Source organism: Entelurus aequoreus, linkage group LG12 (assembly GCF_033978785.1).
Source record: "Entelurus aequoreus isolate RoL-2023_Sb linkage group LG12, RoL_Eaeq_v1.1, whole genome shotgun sequence".
In the NCBI taxonomy this organism is placed as follows: Eukaryota; Metazoa; Chordata; class Actinopteri; order Syngnathiformes; family Syngnathidae; genus Entelurus; species Entelurus aequoreus.
This window is the reverse complement of record NC_084742.1, coordinates 72,843,552-72,863,551: the sequence shown is the minus strand read 5'-3', so window position 1 is coordinate 72,863,551 and position 20,000 is coordinate 72,843,552. Positions and strand designations below refer to the sequence as shown.

Genomic DNA, 20,000 nt, shown 5'->3' with positions numbered 1-20,000 from the left:
TTTAAAAGCACACACACAAAATTACGGGTTGTGAAAGGTGCATACTTACAGCTACCTTGACCCTATGCTTTTGTCCCTCATACCAAATTTCCACTGGCACCATAGGGTACTTGTGCACATCCCCATGAACACACCTACTTTTTAGCCGTGTTGCCTGCCTCAAAGCCCCGGGTCGAACCAGGTTCTGGTGGATCATGGTCTGCTCACAGCCCGAATCCACCATCGCCTATGTCCTTACCTTGATACAGTACGTCTCACCCGGTCCAAGGGAGGACACTGAAGGGCCGGCCACCCGAGTCACGCACCCCACCTCCACCTGCGGAAGTCTCTGACGCGCGTGATCGGGCCGCCCACGCCTCTAGCACGCCTGCCCAAGTGTTTGAGGGGCCGTCTGCGTGGGAGATGTTCTGAAGGCAGCAGCCGGGACCTGCGGAGGGAGAGTCACACGGGTCATGTTTGGGAATCTGCAATACTCCCTCCTCTTGCTGTTGTGCGCTTTGTCCGCACGTTGTAAGTGCCGGTTGCGCCTCGCGGTGAACGGCCAGGTGGTCCTCGGCGAGGGTCACCGCTGCTGCGAAGTCCCAGGGCCGGTGGTACCGGATCCAGTTGGCCGTCCGCGTCGGGATTGCCTCCAGGAACGGATGATCTGGTCCAAGAGTCGGCCGTCTCCCTCTCCCGGCTACAGCCAGCGCGTCACCGCCTCCTGGAGCCGTTGGCCAAAGGTGAACGGGCGGTCCTCCTTCCCCAGGTGCATCGACCGGAACTGGCGATGGTACTCTTCGGCGGTGCACCCCGTCCGGTCCAGCACCGCCCTCCTGAGGTCCGGGAAGTGCACCCGGGAGGCCGCCGGCAGGCTGAGCACTGCTCGTCGTGTCTCCCCCGTCAGGAGTGGCAAAAGCCACACCCCCCCACTCCTCTTCTGGCCACGCGCATGCTTTTCCCGTGGCCGCAAAAATGTCCATAAAGGCATGGGGGTCTTCCTTCTCCCCCATGCGCTGCACGATGACGGCCGCTGATGTTGGCCGTGCCGCTCCCACCCGGTCCGCCAATCTGGCTCTGCTGGTGGCTGTTTGCTGCCACCTCGGCGAGCACGCCCGCGAGAGCTGTCAGGGGTCGTCCTCCCCCGCCTGCGGTGGTCCAGCCATGTTGGGCGCCAAATTGTGGAAGACTTGCTCCTCCGGGTTCTTCAGACCACCAATTACGGACATGACACTTTTGTTCATGGTTTTGAACAAGGATTTATTTTTCATTAAATGTCTGTTGTTATGCTTTTCAGCCATAGTTCTTGCAAGTTCTCGCTCGTGCTCCAACCCAACCAAGCCCTCTCCTTCCCGGCTGCTGCTTTTTAACAGAGCGACAGGTGATTAGATATGCTGGCCCAGGTGGGCCGTCTACGCACCTGTCGCTAATCTTGAAGCCGGTCCTGGCACACCCCGCTTCACTGCAGGTCCGCAGGCCACGCCCCCCACAATTACAAAGTAACGAGTAACTAAAGTTAATGACTTTTTCAAAGTCATTTTCACAACAGTAACAAGAATATCAAAGTTAACTGTTCAGAAAGTTCAATTAGGGCCAGAAGTTTGGTTTCTTCCAAATGTTACACACCAGTCCAAGTACACAAACACAAACACTCGAGATTTTCATATCTGAGATTTGTTGTTTTTTTCAGATTCAAGTATTTTTTTACCGTTCCAGTTTTTAAGAGAGGGTGTGGAATCGTGACATTTTAGCAAAATGACTATAAGGACGCCACTATTGTATATCGCGTTGCGTTCAGGGAACGTAGGAACAAAAACAACACAACTCATATAATGGCAAACCTTACTCGGAATACACTTTAGTGTTTTTCAAATGTCATCAAAACTAGATTTTTCAGTTTGAAATGTTGTTTTAAAATACTTTGATGTATCCATCCCACCTTCATGTATTACTTTGTTGGAAAGATACAAATATACTTTCCAATCCAACTTTATTTCGGTGAACCTTGTAAAACACACGATTGTTTTCTTTCCCTTTCTCCTGACAAGGTTACATAAAAGGTGAGCCTCATGTGACCAAATCGCCTCTTAACCGCGCTGTAAGCCTCTTGTGATGGCGTGCAAGCATTTATGCAACATTTCCTGTCTGCTATTATGTCTTGCTTCCAAATGACCTCAATTTGATACCTGCGGCGGCGACAAAGAGCTGGGGGATTTTGATGATTAATAGATGCTAAAAATGCTAGCATAAAACATTAGCATGCTAATATAGGAACAGTTAGCATACTTGCAAGATGGGGCCAAGTATGAAAATCCCTGTTTTTTAGGATTAAGTGATTAAAATGAGCTAAAATGCAAGTATAAAACCTTTGCATTCTAACATGGGAAAAGTTAGCATAGGTAGCAACACACATAAGGTACTATACTGCCTTTGAAAAATACTTTTCTTTCACGCACCTAATGGCGCACCGACGTGCATGTTGCGAGTCAACATCAGCACACATCAACACAACACGCGCTATAAACTTTTAATTCGGCTCTGAAAGCCGTGCTTTAAGCCATAATTACTAACTAGCTAGCGACTAACATTAGTCCACACTACTAGCTACTTCTAAATTATTAATCCTCGCCTCCATGGTGACAAATAAAGTACGTTTCTTACAAATAACATTATCACTGGAGGACGAGGAATAGCTAAACATGCTTCACTACACACCGTAAGAGGATACAATAGCCCACGGCTAACAGCAAGCTAGCACTCCTCAATGTAAACAAATGAGTGGATCTATACAAATATCGACTGTAACGATACCAAGTACAAGAACCATAACTTGTCAATACATTACATTGATATTTTTTATTGTCACAAAATTGTTTTTTTTAAAATTGTTTATTAAGCTAACGTATGCAGTAACATTACTAACAAGACATCATGGCGGAGCCGAAGTCCAGTTTCTTAACATGGAGATATTCTCACTACTTTTCTTTTGTCGAGCACAAAGAAAATAACATTTTAGTTAAATGTAAGTTGTGCCTTGGATCAAAGATCCTATCTACTGCCCAAAACAGCAATTCAAATCTGCTGTAACACCTACAAAAGCAACATGCTTCGACGAAGCTAGTAAAGAGAGACACACTTCACCTCCACCTAAGCAACAGCGGCTGGATTTTAACTGCTAGCCAGGACAACATTGATAGAGCCATTGCAGCGTATGTGCTAGAAGACATGCAGGCTATTTCTACAGTGGAGTCACCCGCTTTCAGGCAGCTAATTAGCATGATAGCGGGCGTCAAACAGCAAATGGCACAAAAACATTTTTCAAGTTCCTGGACACAGTGGACAGTGAGCACATAAACATGGAAAGCAAGCTAAAGAAAACACTCCAAACTCTGAGGATTCAGCACTGAAGGTACACACACTCTGGCAATTCTCTTATATACTCTTTCATTCTAGACTTCTAGAGTGTTTGATTATCACACCACTCTAAATGTATAGACTATAAAGTTCACAAACATAAAGAGGGATGCTAGTGGGCCAGGCCAATCTTTCCTTATTTCTAAACTAAAACTGGGGAAATGTGTCGACTGTCTGGGCTTCAGTACGGATCTCCTGAAGACATGATTTTATTTCACAATTCCATGAGAGAAAAAAATGCCTGGTGAGGCTTTGTGTATGTAGTGTGTGTGTATGTAGTGTGTGTGTATGTAGTGTGTGTGTATGTCATGTGTGTGTGTATGTAGTGTGTGTGTATGTAGTGTGTGCCTTTGTGTGTGTATGTAGTGTGTGTGTATGTAGTGTGTGTGTATGTCATGTGTGTGTGTATGTAGTGTGTGTGTATGTAGTGTGTGCCTTTGTGTATGTAGTGTGTGTGTATGTAGTGTGTGTGTATGTAGTGTGTGTGTATGTAGTGTGTGTGTATGTCATGTGTGTGTGTATGTAGTGTGTGTGTATGTAGTGTGTGTGTATGTAGTGTGTGTGTATGTCATGTGTGTGTGCATGTAGTGTGTGTGTATGTAGTGTGTGTGTATGTAGTGTGTGCCTTTGTGTATGTAGTGTATGTGTATGTAGTGTGTGCCTTTGTGTATGTAGTGTGTGTGTATGTAGTGTGTGCCTTTGTGTATGTAGTGTGTGTGTAAGTAGTGTGTGCCTTTGTGTATGTAGTGTGTGTGTATGTAGTGTGTGCCTTTGTGTATGTAGTGTGTGTGTATGTAGTGTGTGTGTATGTAGTGTGTGTATGTAGTGTGTGCCTTTGTGTATGTAGTGTGTGTGTATGTAGTGTGTGCCTTCCTTGCTTTACAGCTATGTTGTTATTATGCTGTTTGTTACTTATGTATGTTATGTTGCAGCTAGTTCAAATAGTTTTCTGACCTGAAACAAATTGGCCCTTTGAAACATATCTTTGTCTTTGTGTGTTGTATGTAGAGCACATTGTTTGTGTGTTGTATGTAGAGCACATTGTTTGTGTGTTGTATGTAGAGCACATTGTTTGTGTGTTGTATGTAGACCACATTGTTTGTGTGTTGTATGTAGACCACATTGTTTGTGTGTTGTATGTAGACCACATTGTTTGTGTGTTGTATGTAGAGCACATTGTTTGTGTGTTGTATGTAGACCACATTGTTTGTGTGTTGTATGTAGAGCACATTGTTTGTGTGTTGTATGTAGACCACATTGTTTGTGTGTTGTATGTAGAGCACCTTGTTTGTGTGTTGTATGTAGAGCACATTGTTTGTGTGTTGTATGTAGACCACATTGTTTGTGTGTTGTATGTAGAGCACATTGTTTGTGTGTTGTATGTAGACCACATTGTTTGTGTGTTGTATGTAGAGCACATTGTTTGTGTGTTGTATGTAGACCACATTGTTTGTGTGTTGTATGTAGACCACATTGTTTGTGTGTTGTATGTAGACCACATTGTTTGTGTGTTGTATGTAGAGCACATTGTTTGTGTGTTGTATGTAGAGCACATTGTTTGTGTTTGTGTTGTATGTAGACCACATTGTTTTGTGTGTTGTATGTAGAGCACCTTGTTTGTGTGTTGTATGTAGAGCACATTTTTTGTGTGTTGTATGTAGACCACATTGTTTGTGTGTTGTATGTAGAGCACATTGTTTGTGTGTTGTATGTAGACCACATTGTTTGTGTGTTGTATGTAGACCACATTGTTTGTGTGTTGTATGTAGAGCACATTGTTTGTGTGTTGTATGTAGAGCACATTGTGTGTTGTATGTACAGCACATTGTTTGTGTGTTGTATGTAGACCACATTGTTTGTGTGTTGTATGTAGAGCACATTGTTTGTGTGTTGTATGTAGAGCACATTGTTTGTGTGTTGTATGTAGACCCACATTGTTTGTGTGTTGTATGTAGAGCACATTGTTTGTGTGTTGTATGTAGAGCACATTGTTTGTGTGTTGTATGTAGACCACATTGTTTGTGTGTTGTATGTAGACCACATTGTTTGTGTGTTGTATGTAGAGCACATTGTTTGTGTGTTGTATGTAGAGCACATTGTTTGTGTGTTGTATGTAGAGCACATTGTTTGTGTGTTTGTATGTAGAGCACATTGTTTGTGTGTTGTATGTAGAGCACATTGTTTGTGTGTTGTATGTAGAGCACATTGTTTGTGTGTTGTATGTAGAGCACATTGTGTGTTGTATGTAGAGCACATTGTTTGTGTGTTGTATGTAGAGCACATTGTTTGTGTGTTGTATGTAGACCACATTGTTTGTGTGTTGTATGTAGAGCACATTGTTTGTGTGTTGTATGTAGACCACATTGTTTGTGTGTTGTATGTAGAGCACATTGTTTGTGTGTTGTATGTAGAGCACATTGTTTGTGTGTTGTATGTAGAGCACATTGTTTGTGTGTTGTATGTAGACCACATTGTTTGTGTGTTGTATGTAGAGCACATTGTTTGTGTGTTGTATGTAGACCACATTGTTTGTGTGTTGTATGTAGAGCACATTGTTTGTGTGTTGTATGTAGACCACATTGTTTGTGTGTTGTATGTAGAGCACATTGTTTGTGTGTTGTATGTAGAGCACATTGTTTGTGTGTTGTATGTGGACCACATTGTTTGTGTGTTGTATGTAGAGCACATTGTTTGTGTGTTGTATGTAGAGCACATTGTTTGTGTGTTGTATGTAGACCACATTGTTTGTGTGTTGTATGTAGACCACATTGTTTGTGTGTTGTATGTAGAGCACATTGTTTGTGTGTTGTATGTAGACCACATTGTTTGTGTGTTGTATGTAGAGCACATTGTTTGTGTGTTGTATGTAGAGCTCATTGTTTGTGTTGTATGTAGACCACATTGTTTGTGTGTTGTATGTAGACCACATTGTTTGCGTGTTGTATGTAGACCACATTGTTTGTGTGTTGTATGTAGACCACATTGTTTGTGTGTTGTATGTAGAGCACATTGTTTGTGTGTTGTATGTAGACCACATTGTTTGTGTGTTGTATGTAGAGCACATTGTTTGTGTGTTGTATGTAGACCACATTGTTTGTGTGTTGTATGTAGACCACATTGTTTGTGTGTTGTATGTAGACCACATTGTTTGTGTGTTGTATGTAGAGCACATTGTTTGTGTGTTGTATGTAGAGCACATTGTTTGTGTGTTGTATGTAGAGCACATTGTTTGTGTGTTGTATGTAGAGCACATTGCTTAGAAGAGTTGAGTGATGCATGTGAAGTTGATCACCACATTGTATTATTATTATTCTCCAGTGCAATAACATAACAGGACTGAAATGAAGGCTAAAAGAACATTAATGGAAGCTTTTAAAAAAAAAAGAAGAAAAAAAGAAGTAACTAAATAGTTACTTTTCACAGTAACAAATTACTTTTGGTGTAAGTAACTGAGTTGGTAACTGAGTTACTTTTAAAATAAGGTAACTAGTAACGTAACTAGTTACTGGTTTTCAGTAACTAACCCAACACTGCTTATTTTCTGTTTGAACATGTTCTATCTACACTTCTGTTCAAATGTAATAATCACTTATTCTTCTCTTCTTTGATACTTGACATTAGTTCTGGATGATACCACACATTTGGGTATGGATGTGATACCAAGTAGTTACAGGATCATACATTGGTCATATTCAAAGTCCTTTCCTGACTTTATAAACATAATATACATTTGAAAAAAATATTTTGTGACAATAAAAAATATCAATGTATCATAGTAGTATCGACTAGATACGCTCCTGAACTTGGTATCATTACAGTGGATGTCAGGTATAGATACACCCATGGCATTTGTTTACATTGTGACGGTGGTGAGCTATTGTATCCTCCTACGCTGTGTAGTGAAGCATGTTTAGCGATTCCTCGTCCTCCAGTGATAATGCTACTTGTAAGAAACTGACTTTATTTGCCACCATGGAGACCAGGATTAGTGATTTAGAATGAGCTAAAACACTCTGGATGGACGTTAGCCGCTAAGTAGCTAGCCATGTGTTAAAGCAGCTCTTCCTGAGGGTGTTTCAGTGTTATAACTTCACCTTTATCTTGACTTTTTACACCAACATTCTCCCTTTTCTGTCTACACACTGTGTCTGCTTGTAAGTACTCTGTGTGTGTGCGCTGCCCAACATGCTCCTCTGCTCGTAAAACCAGCAATGTCACGTAAAAAAAAAAAAGTAATGTTTTTCAGAGGCAATAAAGTACTGTTTTAAATTCATTGGTACCGTGGTACTTTATGAGCGGCGGTATACCGTACAACCTACCCTGGACACATGACAACTTTAAATATGTATGATCCTGTAACTACTTGGTATCGGATCGATACCTAAATGTGTGGTATCATCCAAAACTAATGTAAATATCAATTGTGCTTGGCCGCTAGTAGCACAGCCCATACACAATGCTTGGCCGCTAGTAGCACAGCCCATACACAATGCTTGGCCGCTAGTAGCACAGCCCATACACAATGCTTGGCCGCTAGTAGCACAGCCCATACACAATGCTTGGCCGCTAGTAGCACAGCCCATACACAATGCTTGGCCGCTAGTAGCACAGCCCATACACAATGCTTGGCCGCTAGTAGCACAGCCCATACACAATGCTTGGCCGCTAGTAGCACAGCCCATACACAATGCTTGGCCGCTAGTAGCACAGCCCATACACAATGCTTGGCCGCTAGTAGCACAGCCCATACACAATGCTTGGCCGCTAGTAGCACAGCCCATACACAATGCTTGGCCGCTAGTAGCACAGCCCAAACACAATGCTTGGCCGCTAGTAGCACAGCCCATACACAATGCTTGGCCGCTAGTAGCACAGCCCATACACAATGCTTGGCCGCTAGTAGCACAGCCCATACACAATGCTTGGCCGCTAGTAGCACAGCCCAAACACAATGCTTGGCCGCTAGTAGCACAGCCCATACACAATGCTTGGCCGCTAGTAGCACAGCCCATACACAATGCTTGGCCGCTAGTAGCACAGCCCATACACAATGCTTGGCCGCTAGTAGCACAGGCCCATACACAATGCTTGGCCGCTAGTAGCACAGCCCATACACAATGCTTGGCCGCTAGTAGCACAGCCCATACACAATGCTTGGCCGCTAGTAGCACAGCCCATACACAATGCTTGGCCGCTAGTAGCACAGCCCAAACACAATGCTTGGCCGCTAGTAGCACAGCCCATACACAATGCTTGTCCGCTAGTAGCACAGCCATACACAATGCTTGGCCGCTAGTAGCACAGCCCATACACAATGCTTGTCCGCTAGTAGCACAGCCCATACACAATGCTTGGCCGCTAGTAGCACAGCCCATACACAATGCTTGGCCGCTAGTAGCACAGCCCATACACAATGCTTGGCCGCTAGTAGCACAGCCCATACACAATGCTTGGCCGCTAGTAGCACAGCCCATACACAATGCTTGGCCGCTAGTAGCACAGCCCATACACAATGCTTGGCCGCTAGTAGCACAGCCCATACACAATGCTTGGCCGCTAGTAGCACAGCCCATACACAATGCTTGGCCGCTAGTAGCACAGCCCATACACAATGCTTGGCCGCTAGTAGCACAGCCCATACACAATGCTTGGCCGCTAGTAGCACAGCCCATACACAATGCTTGGCCGCTAGTAGCACAGCCCATACACAATGCTTGGCCGCTAGTAGCACAGCCCAAACACAATGCTTGGCCGCTAGTAGCACAGCCCATACACAATGCTTGGCCGCTAGTAGCACAGCCCATACACAATGCTTGGCCGCTAGTAGCACAGCCCATACACAATGCTTGGCCGCTAGTAGCACAGCCCATACACAATGCTTGGCCGCTAGTAGCACAGCCCATACACAATGCTTGGCCGCTAGTAGCACAGCCCATACACAATGCTTGGCCGCTAGTAGCACAGCCCATACACAATGCTTGGCCGCTAGTAGCACAGCCCATACACAATGCTTGGCCGCTAGTAGCACAGCCCATACACAATGCTTGGCCGCTAGTAGCACAGCCCATACACAATGCTTGGCCGCTAGTAGCACAGCCCATACACAATGCTTGGCCGCTAGTAGCACAGCCCATACACAATGCTTGGCCGCTAGTAGCACAGCCCATACACAATGCTTGGCCGCTAGTAGCACAGCCCATACACAAGACATACTTTATCCTTGTTTCTGTTTGTGCTTTCATCACACATCAGACCAAAGGTTTGGTTATGGCACAGTTCCATCACTTCCTTGTCCAATTGCGGGACAATGGCACCTATCAAATACACACTAATGAAAACACAGTTTTGCTACTAACTGTACTGTACTTCCTGCTTACTTTAAAAACAATTAAATAATATTTAACAATTGAATCTTAAAATACGGGACGACTCCGTATCATACGGGATGGGTGGCAACCTTATACGCTCACCTTTCACTATTTGAGTAGTCTTTGTTCTGCCATTTGCGTACTGGTGAGCGATCTCTGAATCCGGGAACATATCCTTCATGGATTTGTTGAAAACATCCGCAAATGACAACGGGATGTTGCTTGTAGCTATCAGCATAGCCATCTTTGTCTCGGCATAAGTTACACCCTCAGGTCTCCATTTAGCAAGGTGGCCCATAATACTGGTCTGGGACCAGCCTTGGGCTTCTCTGACCGTTCATGAGTGACTATATCCATTTAGCAAGGTGGCCCATAATACTGGTCTGGGACCAGCCTTGGGCTTCTCTGACCGTTCATGAGTGACTATATCCATTTAGCAAGGTGGCCCATAATACTGGTCTGGGACCAGCCTTGGGCTTCTCTGACCGTTCATGAGTGACTATATCCATTTAGCAAGGTGGCCCATAATACTGGTCTGGGGACCAGCCTTGGCTTCTCTGACCGTTCATGAGTGACTATATCCATTTAGCAAGGTGGCCCATAATACTGGTCTGGGACCAGCCTTGGGGCTTCTCTGACCGTTCATGAGTGACTATATCCATTTAGCAAGGTGGCCCATAATACTGGTCTGGGACCAGCCTTGGGCTTCTCTGACCGTTCATGAGTGACTATATCCGTTTAGCAAGGTGGCCCATAATACTGGTCTGGGACCAGCCTTGGGCTTCTCTGACCGTTCATGAGTGACTATATCCATTTAGCAAGGTGGCCCATAATACTGGTCTGGGACCAGCCTTGGGCTTCTCTGACCGTTCCTGAGTGACTATATCCATTTAGCAAGGTGGCCCATAATACTGGTCTGGGACCAGCCTTGGGCTTCTCTGACCGTTCATGAGTGACTATATCCATTTAGCAAGGTGGCCCATAATACTGGTCTGGGACCAGCCTTGGGCTTCTCTGACCGTTCATGAGTGACTATATCCATTTAGCAAGGTGGCCCATAATACTGGTCTGGGACCAGCCTTGGGCTTCTCTGACCGTTCATGAGTGACTATATCCATTTAGCAAGGTGGCCCATAATACTGGTCTGGGACCAGCCTTGGGCTTCTCTGACCGTTCATGAGTGACTATATCCATTTAGCAAGGTGGCCCATAATACTGGTCTGGGACCAGCCTTGGGCTTCTCTGACCGTTCATGAGTGACTATATCCGTTTAGCAAGGTGGCCCATAATACTGGTCTGGGACCAGCCTTGGGCTTCTCTGACCGTTCATGAGTGACTATATCCATTTAGCAAGGTGGCCCATAATACTGGTCTGGGACCAGCCTTGGGCTTCTCTGACCGTTCATGAGTGACTATATCCATTTAGCAAGGTGGCCCATAAATACTGGTCTGGGACCAGCCTTGGGCTTCTCTGACCGTTCATGAGTGACTATATCCGTTCGGCCACCGGGTTCAATGGAGAAGTGGGATCTACAAACTTTGCAGGCAACATACCACTTCCCCTTCGAGTTGTCTGGATCAACTGAAATCATTTTTTCCAATCATTTTGAACCTGCAAGCGTACTTCCCACGCTTGACTTCGAGGTGTAACCGTATTATTGTCCGGCCGGAAACGGCACCCAGTGAAGGATGGTGTAGCAATATTGTTGTCCGGGTGGAAATCGGGAGAAATTTGTGAGAATGGTGGCCCCGGGAGATTTTCGGGAGGGGCACTGAAATTCAGGACTCTCCTGGGAAAATCGGGGAGGGTTGGAAAGTATGGGTGTCGGACTGTCTGATTGTGGCGGTCCGCTCCCTGTATGATCAGTGTCAGAGCTTGGTCCTCTCCTTGTATGATCAGTGTCAGAGCTTGGTCCTCTCCTTGTATGATCAGTGTCAGAGCTTGGTCCTCTCCTTGTATGATCAGTGTCAGAGCTTGGTCCTCTCCTTGTATGATCAGTGTCAGAGCTTGGTCCTCTCCTTGTATGATCAGTGTCAGAGCTTAGTCCTCTCCTTGTATGATCCGTGTCAGAGCTTGGTCCTCTCCTTGTATGATCAGTGTCAGAGCTTAGTCCTCTCCTTGTATGATCAGTGTCAGAGCTTAGTCCTCTCCTTGTATGATCAGTGTCAGAGCTTGGTCCTCTCCTTGTATGATCAGTGTCAGAGCTTAGTCCTCTCCTTGTATGATCAGTGTCAGAGCTTGGTCCTCTCCTTGTATGATCAGTGTCAGAGCTTAGTCCTCTCCTTGTATGATCAGTGTCAGAGCTTGGTCCTCTCCTTGTATGATCAGTGTCAGAGCTTAGTCCTCTCCTTGTATGATCAGTGTCAGAGCTTAGTCCTCTCCTTGTATGATCAGTGTCAGAGCTTAGTCCCTCTCCTTGTATGATCAGTGTCAGAGCTTGTCCTCTCCTTGTATGATCAGTGTCAGAGCTTAGTCCTACTCCTTGTATGATCAGTGTCAGAGCTTGGTCCTCTCCTTGTATGATCAGTGTCAGAGCTTAGTCCTCTCCTTGTATGATCAGTGTCAGAGCTTGGTCCTCTCCTTGTATGATCAGTGTCAGAGCTTAGTCCTCTCCTTGTATGATCAGTGTCAGAGCTTGGTCCTCTCCTTGTATGATCAGTGTCAGAGCTTAGTCCTCTCCTTGTATGATCAGTGTCAGAGCTTAGTCCTCTCCTTGTATGATCAGTGTCAGAGCTTGGTCCTCTCCTTGTATGATCAGTGTCAGAGCTTAGTCTCTCCTTGTATGATCAGTGTCAGAGCTTGGTCCTCTCCTTGTATGATCAGTGTCAGAGCTTAGTCCTCTCCTTGTATGATCAGTGTCAGAGCTTGGTCCTCTCCTTGTATGATCAGTGTCAGAGCTTAGTCCTCTCCTTGTATGATCAGTGTCAGAGCTTGGTCCTCTCCTTGTATGATCAGTGTCAGAGCTTAGTCCTCTCCTTGTATGATCAGTGTCAGAGCTTAGTCCTCTCCTTGTATGATCAGTGTCAGAGCTTAGTCCTCTCCTTGTATGATCAGTGTCAGAGCTTAGTCCTCTCCTTGTATGATCAGTGTCAGAGCTTGGTCCTCTCCTTGTATGATCAGTGTCAGAGCTTAGTCCTCTCCTTGTATGATCAGTGTCAGAGCTTGGTCCTCTCCTTGTATGATCAGTGTCAGAGCTTAGTCCTCTCCTTGTATGATCAGTGTCAGAGCTTAGTCCTCTCCTTGTATGATCAGTGTCAGAGCTAGTCCTCTCCTTGTATGATCAGTGTCAGAGCTTAGTCCTCTCCTTGTATGATCAGTGTCAGAGCTTAGTCCTCTCCTTTTATGATCAGTGCCAGAGCTTAGTCCTCTCCTTTTATGATCAGTGCCAGAGCTTGGTCCTCTCCTTGTATGATCAGTGTCAGAGCTTGGTCCTCTCCTTGTATGATCAGTGCCAGAGCTTAGTCCTCTCCTTGTATGATCAGTGTCAGAGCTTGGTCCTCTCCTTGTATGATCAGTGCCAGAGCTTAGTCCTCTCCTTTTATGATCAGTGTCAGAGCTTGGTCCTCTCCTTGTATGATCAGTGTCAGAGCTTGGTCCTCTCCTTGTATGATCAGTGTCAGAGCTTAGTCCTCTCCTTGTATGATCAGTGTCAGAGCTTGGTCCTCTCCTTGTATGATCAGTGTCAGAGCTTGGTCCTCTCCTTTTATGATCAGTGTCAGAGCTTAGTCCTCTCCTTGTATGATCAGTGTCAGAGCTTGGTCCTCTCCTTGTATGATCAGTGTCAGAGCTTAGTCCTCTCCTTGTATGATCAGTGTCCAGAGCTTAGTCCTCTCCTTTTATGATCAGTGCCAGAGCTTGGTCCTCTCCTTGTATGATCAGTGTCAGAGCTTGGTCCTCTCCTTGTATGATCAGTGTCAGAGCTTGGTCCTCTCCTTGTATGATCAGTGCCAGAGCTTAGTCCTCTCCTTTTATGATCAGTGCCAGAGCTTAGGTCCTCTCCTTTTATGATCAGTGCCAGAGCTTGGTCCTCTCCTTGTATGATCAGTGTCAGAGCTTGGTCCTCTCCTTGTATGATCAGTGCCAGAGCTTAGTCCTCTCCTTGTATGATCAGTGTCAGAGCTTGGTCCTCTCCTTTTATGATCAGTGCCAGAGCTTAGTCCTCTCCTTTTATGATCAGTGCCAGAGCTTGGTCCTCTCCTTTTATGATCAGTGTCAGAGCTTGGTCCTCTCCTTGTATGATCAGTGTCAGAGCTTGGTCCTCTCCTTGTATGATCAGTGCCAGAGCTTAGTCCTCTCCTTTTATGATCAGTGCCAGAGCTTGGTCCGCATTGCCGGCAGTAAGTCGGACACGTTTCCAGTGAGGGTTGGACTCCGCCAAGGCTGCCCTTTGTCACCCATTCTGTTCATAACTTTTATAGACAGAATTTCTAGGCGCAGTCAAGGCGTTGAGGGTATCCGGTTTGGTGGCTGCAGGATTAGGTCTCTGCTTTCTGCAGATGATGTGGTCCTGATGGCTTCATCTGGCCAGGATCTTCAGCTCTCACTGGATCGGTTCGCAGCCGAGTGTGAAGCGACTGGGATGAGAATCAGCACCTCCAAGTCCGAGTCCATGGTTCTCGCCCGGAAAAGGGTGGAGTGCCATCTCCAGGTTGGGGAGGAGACCCTGCCCCAAGTGGAGGAGTTCAAGTACCTGGGAGTCTTGTTCACGTGTGAGGGAAGAGTGGATGGTGAGATCGACAGGCGGATCGGTGCGGCGTCTTCAGTAATGCGGACGCTGTATCGATCTGTTGTGGTGAAGAAGGAGCTGAGCCGGAAGGCAAAGCTCTCAATTTACCGCTCGATCTACGTTCCCATCCTCACCTATGGTCATGAGCTTTGGGTTATGACCGAAAGGACAAGATCACGGGTACAAGCGGCCCAAATGAGTTTCCCCCGCTGGGTGGCGGGTCTCTCCCTTAGAGATAGGGTGAGAAGCTCTGTCATCCGGGAGGAACTCAAAGTAAAGCCACTGCTCCTCCACATGGAGAGGAGCCAGATGAGGTGGTTCGGGCATCTGCTCAGGATGCCACCCGAACGTCTCCCTAGGGAGGTGTTTAGGGCACGTCCGACCGGTAGGAGGCCACGGGGAAGACCCAGGACACGTTGGGAAGACTATGTCTCCCGGCTGGCCTGGGAACGCCTCGAGATCCCCCGGGAAGAGCTGGACGAAGTGGCTGGGGAGAGGGAAGTCTGGGCTTCCCTGCTTAGGCTGCTGCCCCCGCGACCCGACCTCGGATAAGCGGAAGAAGATGGATGGATGGATGGCATTTATGTTGTTGAAAAAAGAAAATTTCCATTTATTACTAAACTGCTGAGTGATGGGGCAAAGAAAGTGGGCGAGAGGTGAGCAGACGAGGCCGTGGAAAGTCTAACAGGTGAGGGAGGGTAACTTGCTGTCAGACAACAAAAGGAAGTGCACATTTGCGGGTGTGTGCAGGTGAGGGAGGGTAACTTGCTGTCAGACAACAAAAGGAAGTGCACATTTGCGGGTGTGTGCAGGTGAGGGAGGGTAACTTGCTGTCAGACAACAAAAGGAAGTGCACATTTGCGGGTGTGTGCAGGTGAGGGAGGGTAACTTGCTGTCAGACAACAAAAGGAAGTGCACATTTGCGGGTGTGTGCAGGTGAGGGAGGGTAACTTGCTGTCAGACAACAAAAGGAAGTGCACATTTGCGGGTGTGTGCAGGTGAGGGAGGGTAACTTGCTGTCAGACAACAAAAGGAAGTGCACATTTGCGGGTGTGTGCAGGTGAGGGAGGGTAACTTGCTGTCAGACAACAAAAGGAAGTGCACATTTGCGGGGTGTGTGCAGGTGAGGGAGGGTAACTTGCTGTCAGACAACAAAAGGAAGTGCACATTTGCGGGTGTGTGCAGGTGAGGGAGGGTAACTTGCTGTCAGACAACAAAAGGAAGTGAACATTTGCGGGTGTGTGCAGGTGAGGGAGGGTAAACTTGCTGTCAGACAACAAAAGGAAGTGAACATTTGTGGGTGTGTGCAGGTGAGGGAGGGTAACTTGCTGTCAGACAACAAAAGGAAGTGCACATTTGCGGGTGTGTGCAGGTGAGGGAGGGTAACTTGCTGTCAGACAACAAAAGGAAGTGCACATTTGCGGGTGTGTGCAGGTGAGGGAGGGTAACTTGCTGTCAGACAACAAAAGGAAGTGCACATTTGCGGGTGTGTGCAGGTGAGGGAGGGTAACTTGCTGTCAGACAACAAAAGGAAGTGCACATTTGCGGGTGTGTGCAGGTGAGGGAGGGTAACTTGCTGTCAGACAACAAAAGGAAGTGCACATTTGCGGGTGTGTGCAGGTGAGGGAGGGTAACTTGCTGTCAGACAACAAAAGGAAGTGCACATTTGCGGGTGTGTGCAGGTGAGGGAGGGTAACTTGCTGTCAGACAACAAAAGGAAGTGAACATTTGCGGGTGTGTGCAGGTGAGGGAGGGTAACTTGCTGTCAGACAACAAAAGGAAGTGAACATTTGTGGGTGTGTGCAGGTGAGGGAGGGTAACTTGCTGTCAGACAACAAAAGGAAGTGCACATTTGCGGGTGTGTGCAGGTGAGGGAGGGTAACTTGCTGTCAGACAACAAAAGGAAGTGCACATTTGCGGGTGTGTGCAGGTGAGGGAGGGTAACTTGCTGTCAGACAACAAAAGGAAGTGCACATTTGCGGGTGTGTGTGCAGGTGAGGGAGGGTAACTTGCTGTCAGACAACAAAAGGAAGTGCACATTTGCGGGTGTGTGCAGGTGAGGGAGGGTAACTTGCTGTCAGACAACAAAAGGAAGTGCACATTTGCGGGTGTGTGCAGGTGAGGGAGGGTAACTTGCTGTCAGACAACAAAAGGAAGTGCACATTTGCGGGTGTGTGCAGGTGAGGGAGGGTAACTTGCTGTCAGACAACAAAAGGAAGTGAACATTTGCGGGTGTGTGCAGGTGAGGGAGGGTAACTTGCTGTCAGACAACAAAAGGAAGTGAACATTTGTGGGTGTGTGCAGGTGAGGGAGGGTAACTTGCTGTCAGACAACAAAAGGAAGTGAACATTTGCGGGTGTGTGCAGGTGAGGGAGGGTAACTTGCTGTCAGACAACAAAAGGAAGTGGACATTTGTGGGTGTGTGCAGGTGAGGGAGGGTAACTTGCTGTCAGACAACAAAAGGAAGTGAACATTTGCGGGTGTGTGCAGGTGAGGGAGGGTAACTTGCTGTCAGACAACAAAAGGAAGTGGACATTTGTGGGTGTGTGCAGGTGGCGGCGGAGTACAGCAAAGACACCACCCTGCTGCTGATGGGAGTCATCTGTCTGGCTGCGTCCATCGAGAAGTGGAACCTCCACAAGCGTGTGGCCCTGCGTATGGTGATGATGGCGGGGGCCAAGCCTGGCATGTGAGCACTCACACTTCTTGATGCATGAAGGGAAGGAATGTGTGTAATGTTTTGTGGCCTTTTTCCTGCTTTATATGCTATTTATTGTTCTTTTTGTGTTTTTTTCTTGTCTTTTTCTTTTGTAGCTGTATGTAGAACAGGCATCTGTGCTCCTTGATGTCCTTGAATGTGTTTTTGGACCTTACTTTGATGAACTTGTTGGATGTGCAGCACATGAATAAAGTGTCCTCCCGTGCAGGTTGGTGCTGGGCTTCATGTGTTGCACCACCTTCCTGTCCATGTGGCTCAGCAACACCTCCACCACGGCCATGGTGATGCCAATAGCGGAGGCCGTGCTGCAGCAACTCATTTGCACCGGCATGGCGGACAACATGGAGGACAACATGGCGGACAACATGGAGGATGACATGGAGGATGACAGCGGTAAGGATGATGTCATGCAAACACCACCTGTTTTGTGTTTGTCACTAACCGCACTCACCTCTGCACGCCGCCTGTCAGGTAACAGTGAGGGTTAATGTCAACTGCAGCTGTTTTGTGTTTGTCACTAACCACACTCACCTTTGCACGCCGCCTGTCAGGTAACAGTGAGGGTTAATGTCAACTGCAGCTGTTTTGTGTTTGTCACTAACCGCACTCACCTTTGCACGCCGCCTGTCAGGTAACAGTGAGGGTTAATGTCAACTGCAGCTGTTTTGTGTTTGTCACTAACCACACTCACCTTTGCACGCCGCCTGTCAGGTAACAGTGAGGGTTAATGTCAACTGCAGCTGTTTTGTGTTTGTCACTAACCACACTCACCTTTGCACGCCGCCTGTCAGGTAACAGTGAGGGTTAATGTCAACTGCAGCTGTTTTGTGTTTGTCACTAACCGCACTCACCTTTGCACGCCGCCTGTCAGGTAACAGTGAGGGTTAATGTCAACTGCAGCTATTTTGTGTTTGTCACTAACCACACTCACCTTTGCACGCCGCCTGTCAGGTAACAGTGAGGGTTAATGTCAACTGCAGCTGTTTTGTGTTTGTCACTAACCACACTCACCTTTGCACGCCGCCTGTCAGGTAACAGTGAGGGTTAATGTCAACTGCAGCTGTTTTGTGTTTGTCACTAACCGCACTCACCTTTGCACGCCGCCTGTCAGGTAACAGTGAGGGTTAATGTCAACTGCAGCTGTTTTGTGTTTGTCACTAACTGCACTCACCTCTGCACGCCGCCTGTCAGGTAACAGTGAGGGTTAATGTCAACTGCAGCTGTTTTGTGTTTGTCACTAACCGCACTCACCTTTGCACGCCACCTGTCAGGTAACAGTGAGGGTTAATGTCAACTGCAGCTGTTTTGTGTTTGTCACTAACCGCACTCACCTTTGCACGCCACCTGTCAGGTAACAGTGAGGGTTAATGTCAACTGCAGCTGTTTTGTGTTTGTCACTAACCGCACTCACCTTTGCACGCCACCTGTCAGGTAACAGTGAGGGTTAATGTCAACTGCAGCTGTTTTGTGTTTGTCACTAACCGCACTCACCTTTGCACGCCACCTGTCAGGTAACAGTGAGGGTTAATGTCAACTGCAGCTGTTTTGTGTTTGTCACTAACCGCACTCACCTTTGCACGCCGCCTGTCAGGTAACAGTGAGGGTTAATGTCAACTGCAGCTGTTTTGTGTTTGTCACTAACCGCACTCACCTTTGCACGCCGCCTGTCAGGTAACAGTGAGGGTTAATGTCAACCTCCATTTATTCATTGAATTGCTTGGCAGAGCCAAACCTTCCTATAGTGAACTGTTAGCATACTCGTGAGAAGGTTGACACAATAAAGGTTTTTGTAACTATTTTTGTGTGTTTATGATGATTTGTGGTACTCGGTGCCATCTTGGAAGTATGCTAACATTTTATGGCTACACCTAAAAATAGTACATTTTGGTATTTCCTCTTACACTGTCAAGTGCTAGCTTAATATGCTAACGTTTTAGCTAAATTTGTATGTTTTAACAGAAAAATTGTGGTTTTTGATACTCGGCGCCATTTTGGAAGTATGCTAACGTCTCATTTATTTGCATGTTAATGTTTTATGCTAGCTGTTTTGCACATTTTGTATATTTACCCCTAAAAAATAGTGCATTTTTAATGCTTGGCGCCATCTTAGAAGTATGCTAACTTGTCCTCTGTCAACATGCTAACATTTATGCTAGCTTTTTAATAGAGATGTCGGCCGATAATATCGGCAGGCCGATATTATCGGCCGATAAATGCTTTAAAATAAAATATCGGAAATGATCGGTATCGTTTTTTTAATTATTGGTATCGTTTTTTTTGTTGTTGTTTTTTTTAATTAAATCAACATAAAAACCACAAGATACTTACAATTAGTGCACCAACTTACAATTAGTGCACCAACCCAAAAAACCTCCCTCCCCATTCACACTCATTCACACAAAAGGGTTGTTTCTTTCTGTTATTAATATTCTGCTTCCTACATTATATATCAATATATATCAATACAGTCTGCAAGGGATACAGTCCGTAAGCACACATGATTGTGCGTGCTGCTGCTCCACTAATAGTACTAACCTTTAACAGTTCATTTGACTCATTTTCATTCATTACTAGTTTCTATGTAACTGTTTTTATATTGTGTTACTTTCTTTTTTATTCAAGAAAATGTTTTTAATTTATTTATCTTATTTTATTTAAATAATTTTTAAAAAAAGGACCTTATGTTCACCATACCTGGTTGTCCAAATTAGGCATAATAATGTGTTAATTCCACCACTGTATATATCGGTATTGATAATTAAGATTTGGACAATATCGGAATATCGGATATCG

General features: G+C 46.1%; 2 protein-coding genes across 4 annotated transcripts in view; both read left to right on the top strand.

Moving 5' to 3' along the window:
• The window catches only part of zgc:162331 (uncharacterized protein LOC793007 homolog), a 192,376-nt gene that overhangs the window by 94,852 nt on the left and 77,524 nt on the right, over window positions 1-20,000 (top strand). The gene's annotated exons all lie outside the window — the stretch shown is intronic.
• LOC133662950 (solute carrier family 13 member 4-like) overlaps window positions 1-20,000 on the top strand; it is a 96,698-nt gene that overhangs the window by 38,737 nt on the left and 37,961 nt on the right. For both annotated transcript variants that reach the window (XM_062067172.1, XM_062067171.1), the window contains exons 3-4: window positions 17,041-17,177; window positions 17,416-17,600. In XM_062067172.1, the coding sequence (XP_061923156.1) occupies window positions 17,041-17,177; window positions 17,416-17,600 (322 nt within the window). The remainder of the gene's footprint in view (window positions 1-17,040; window positions 17,178-17,415; window positions 17,601-20,000) is intronic.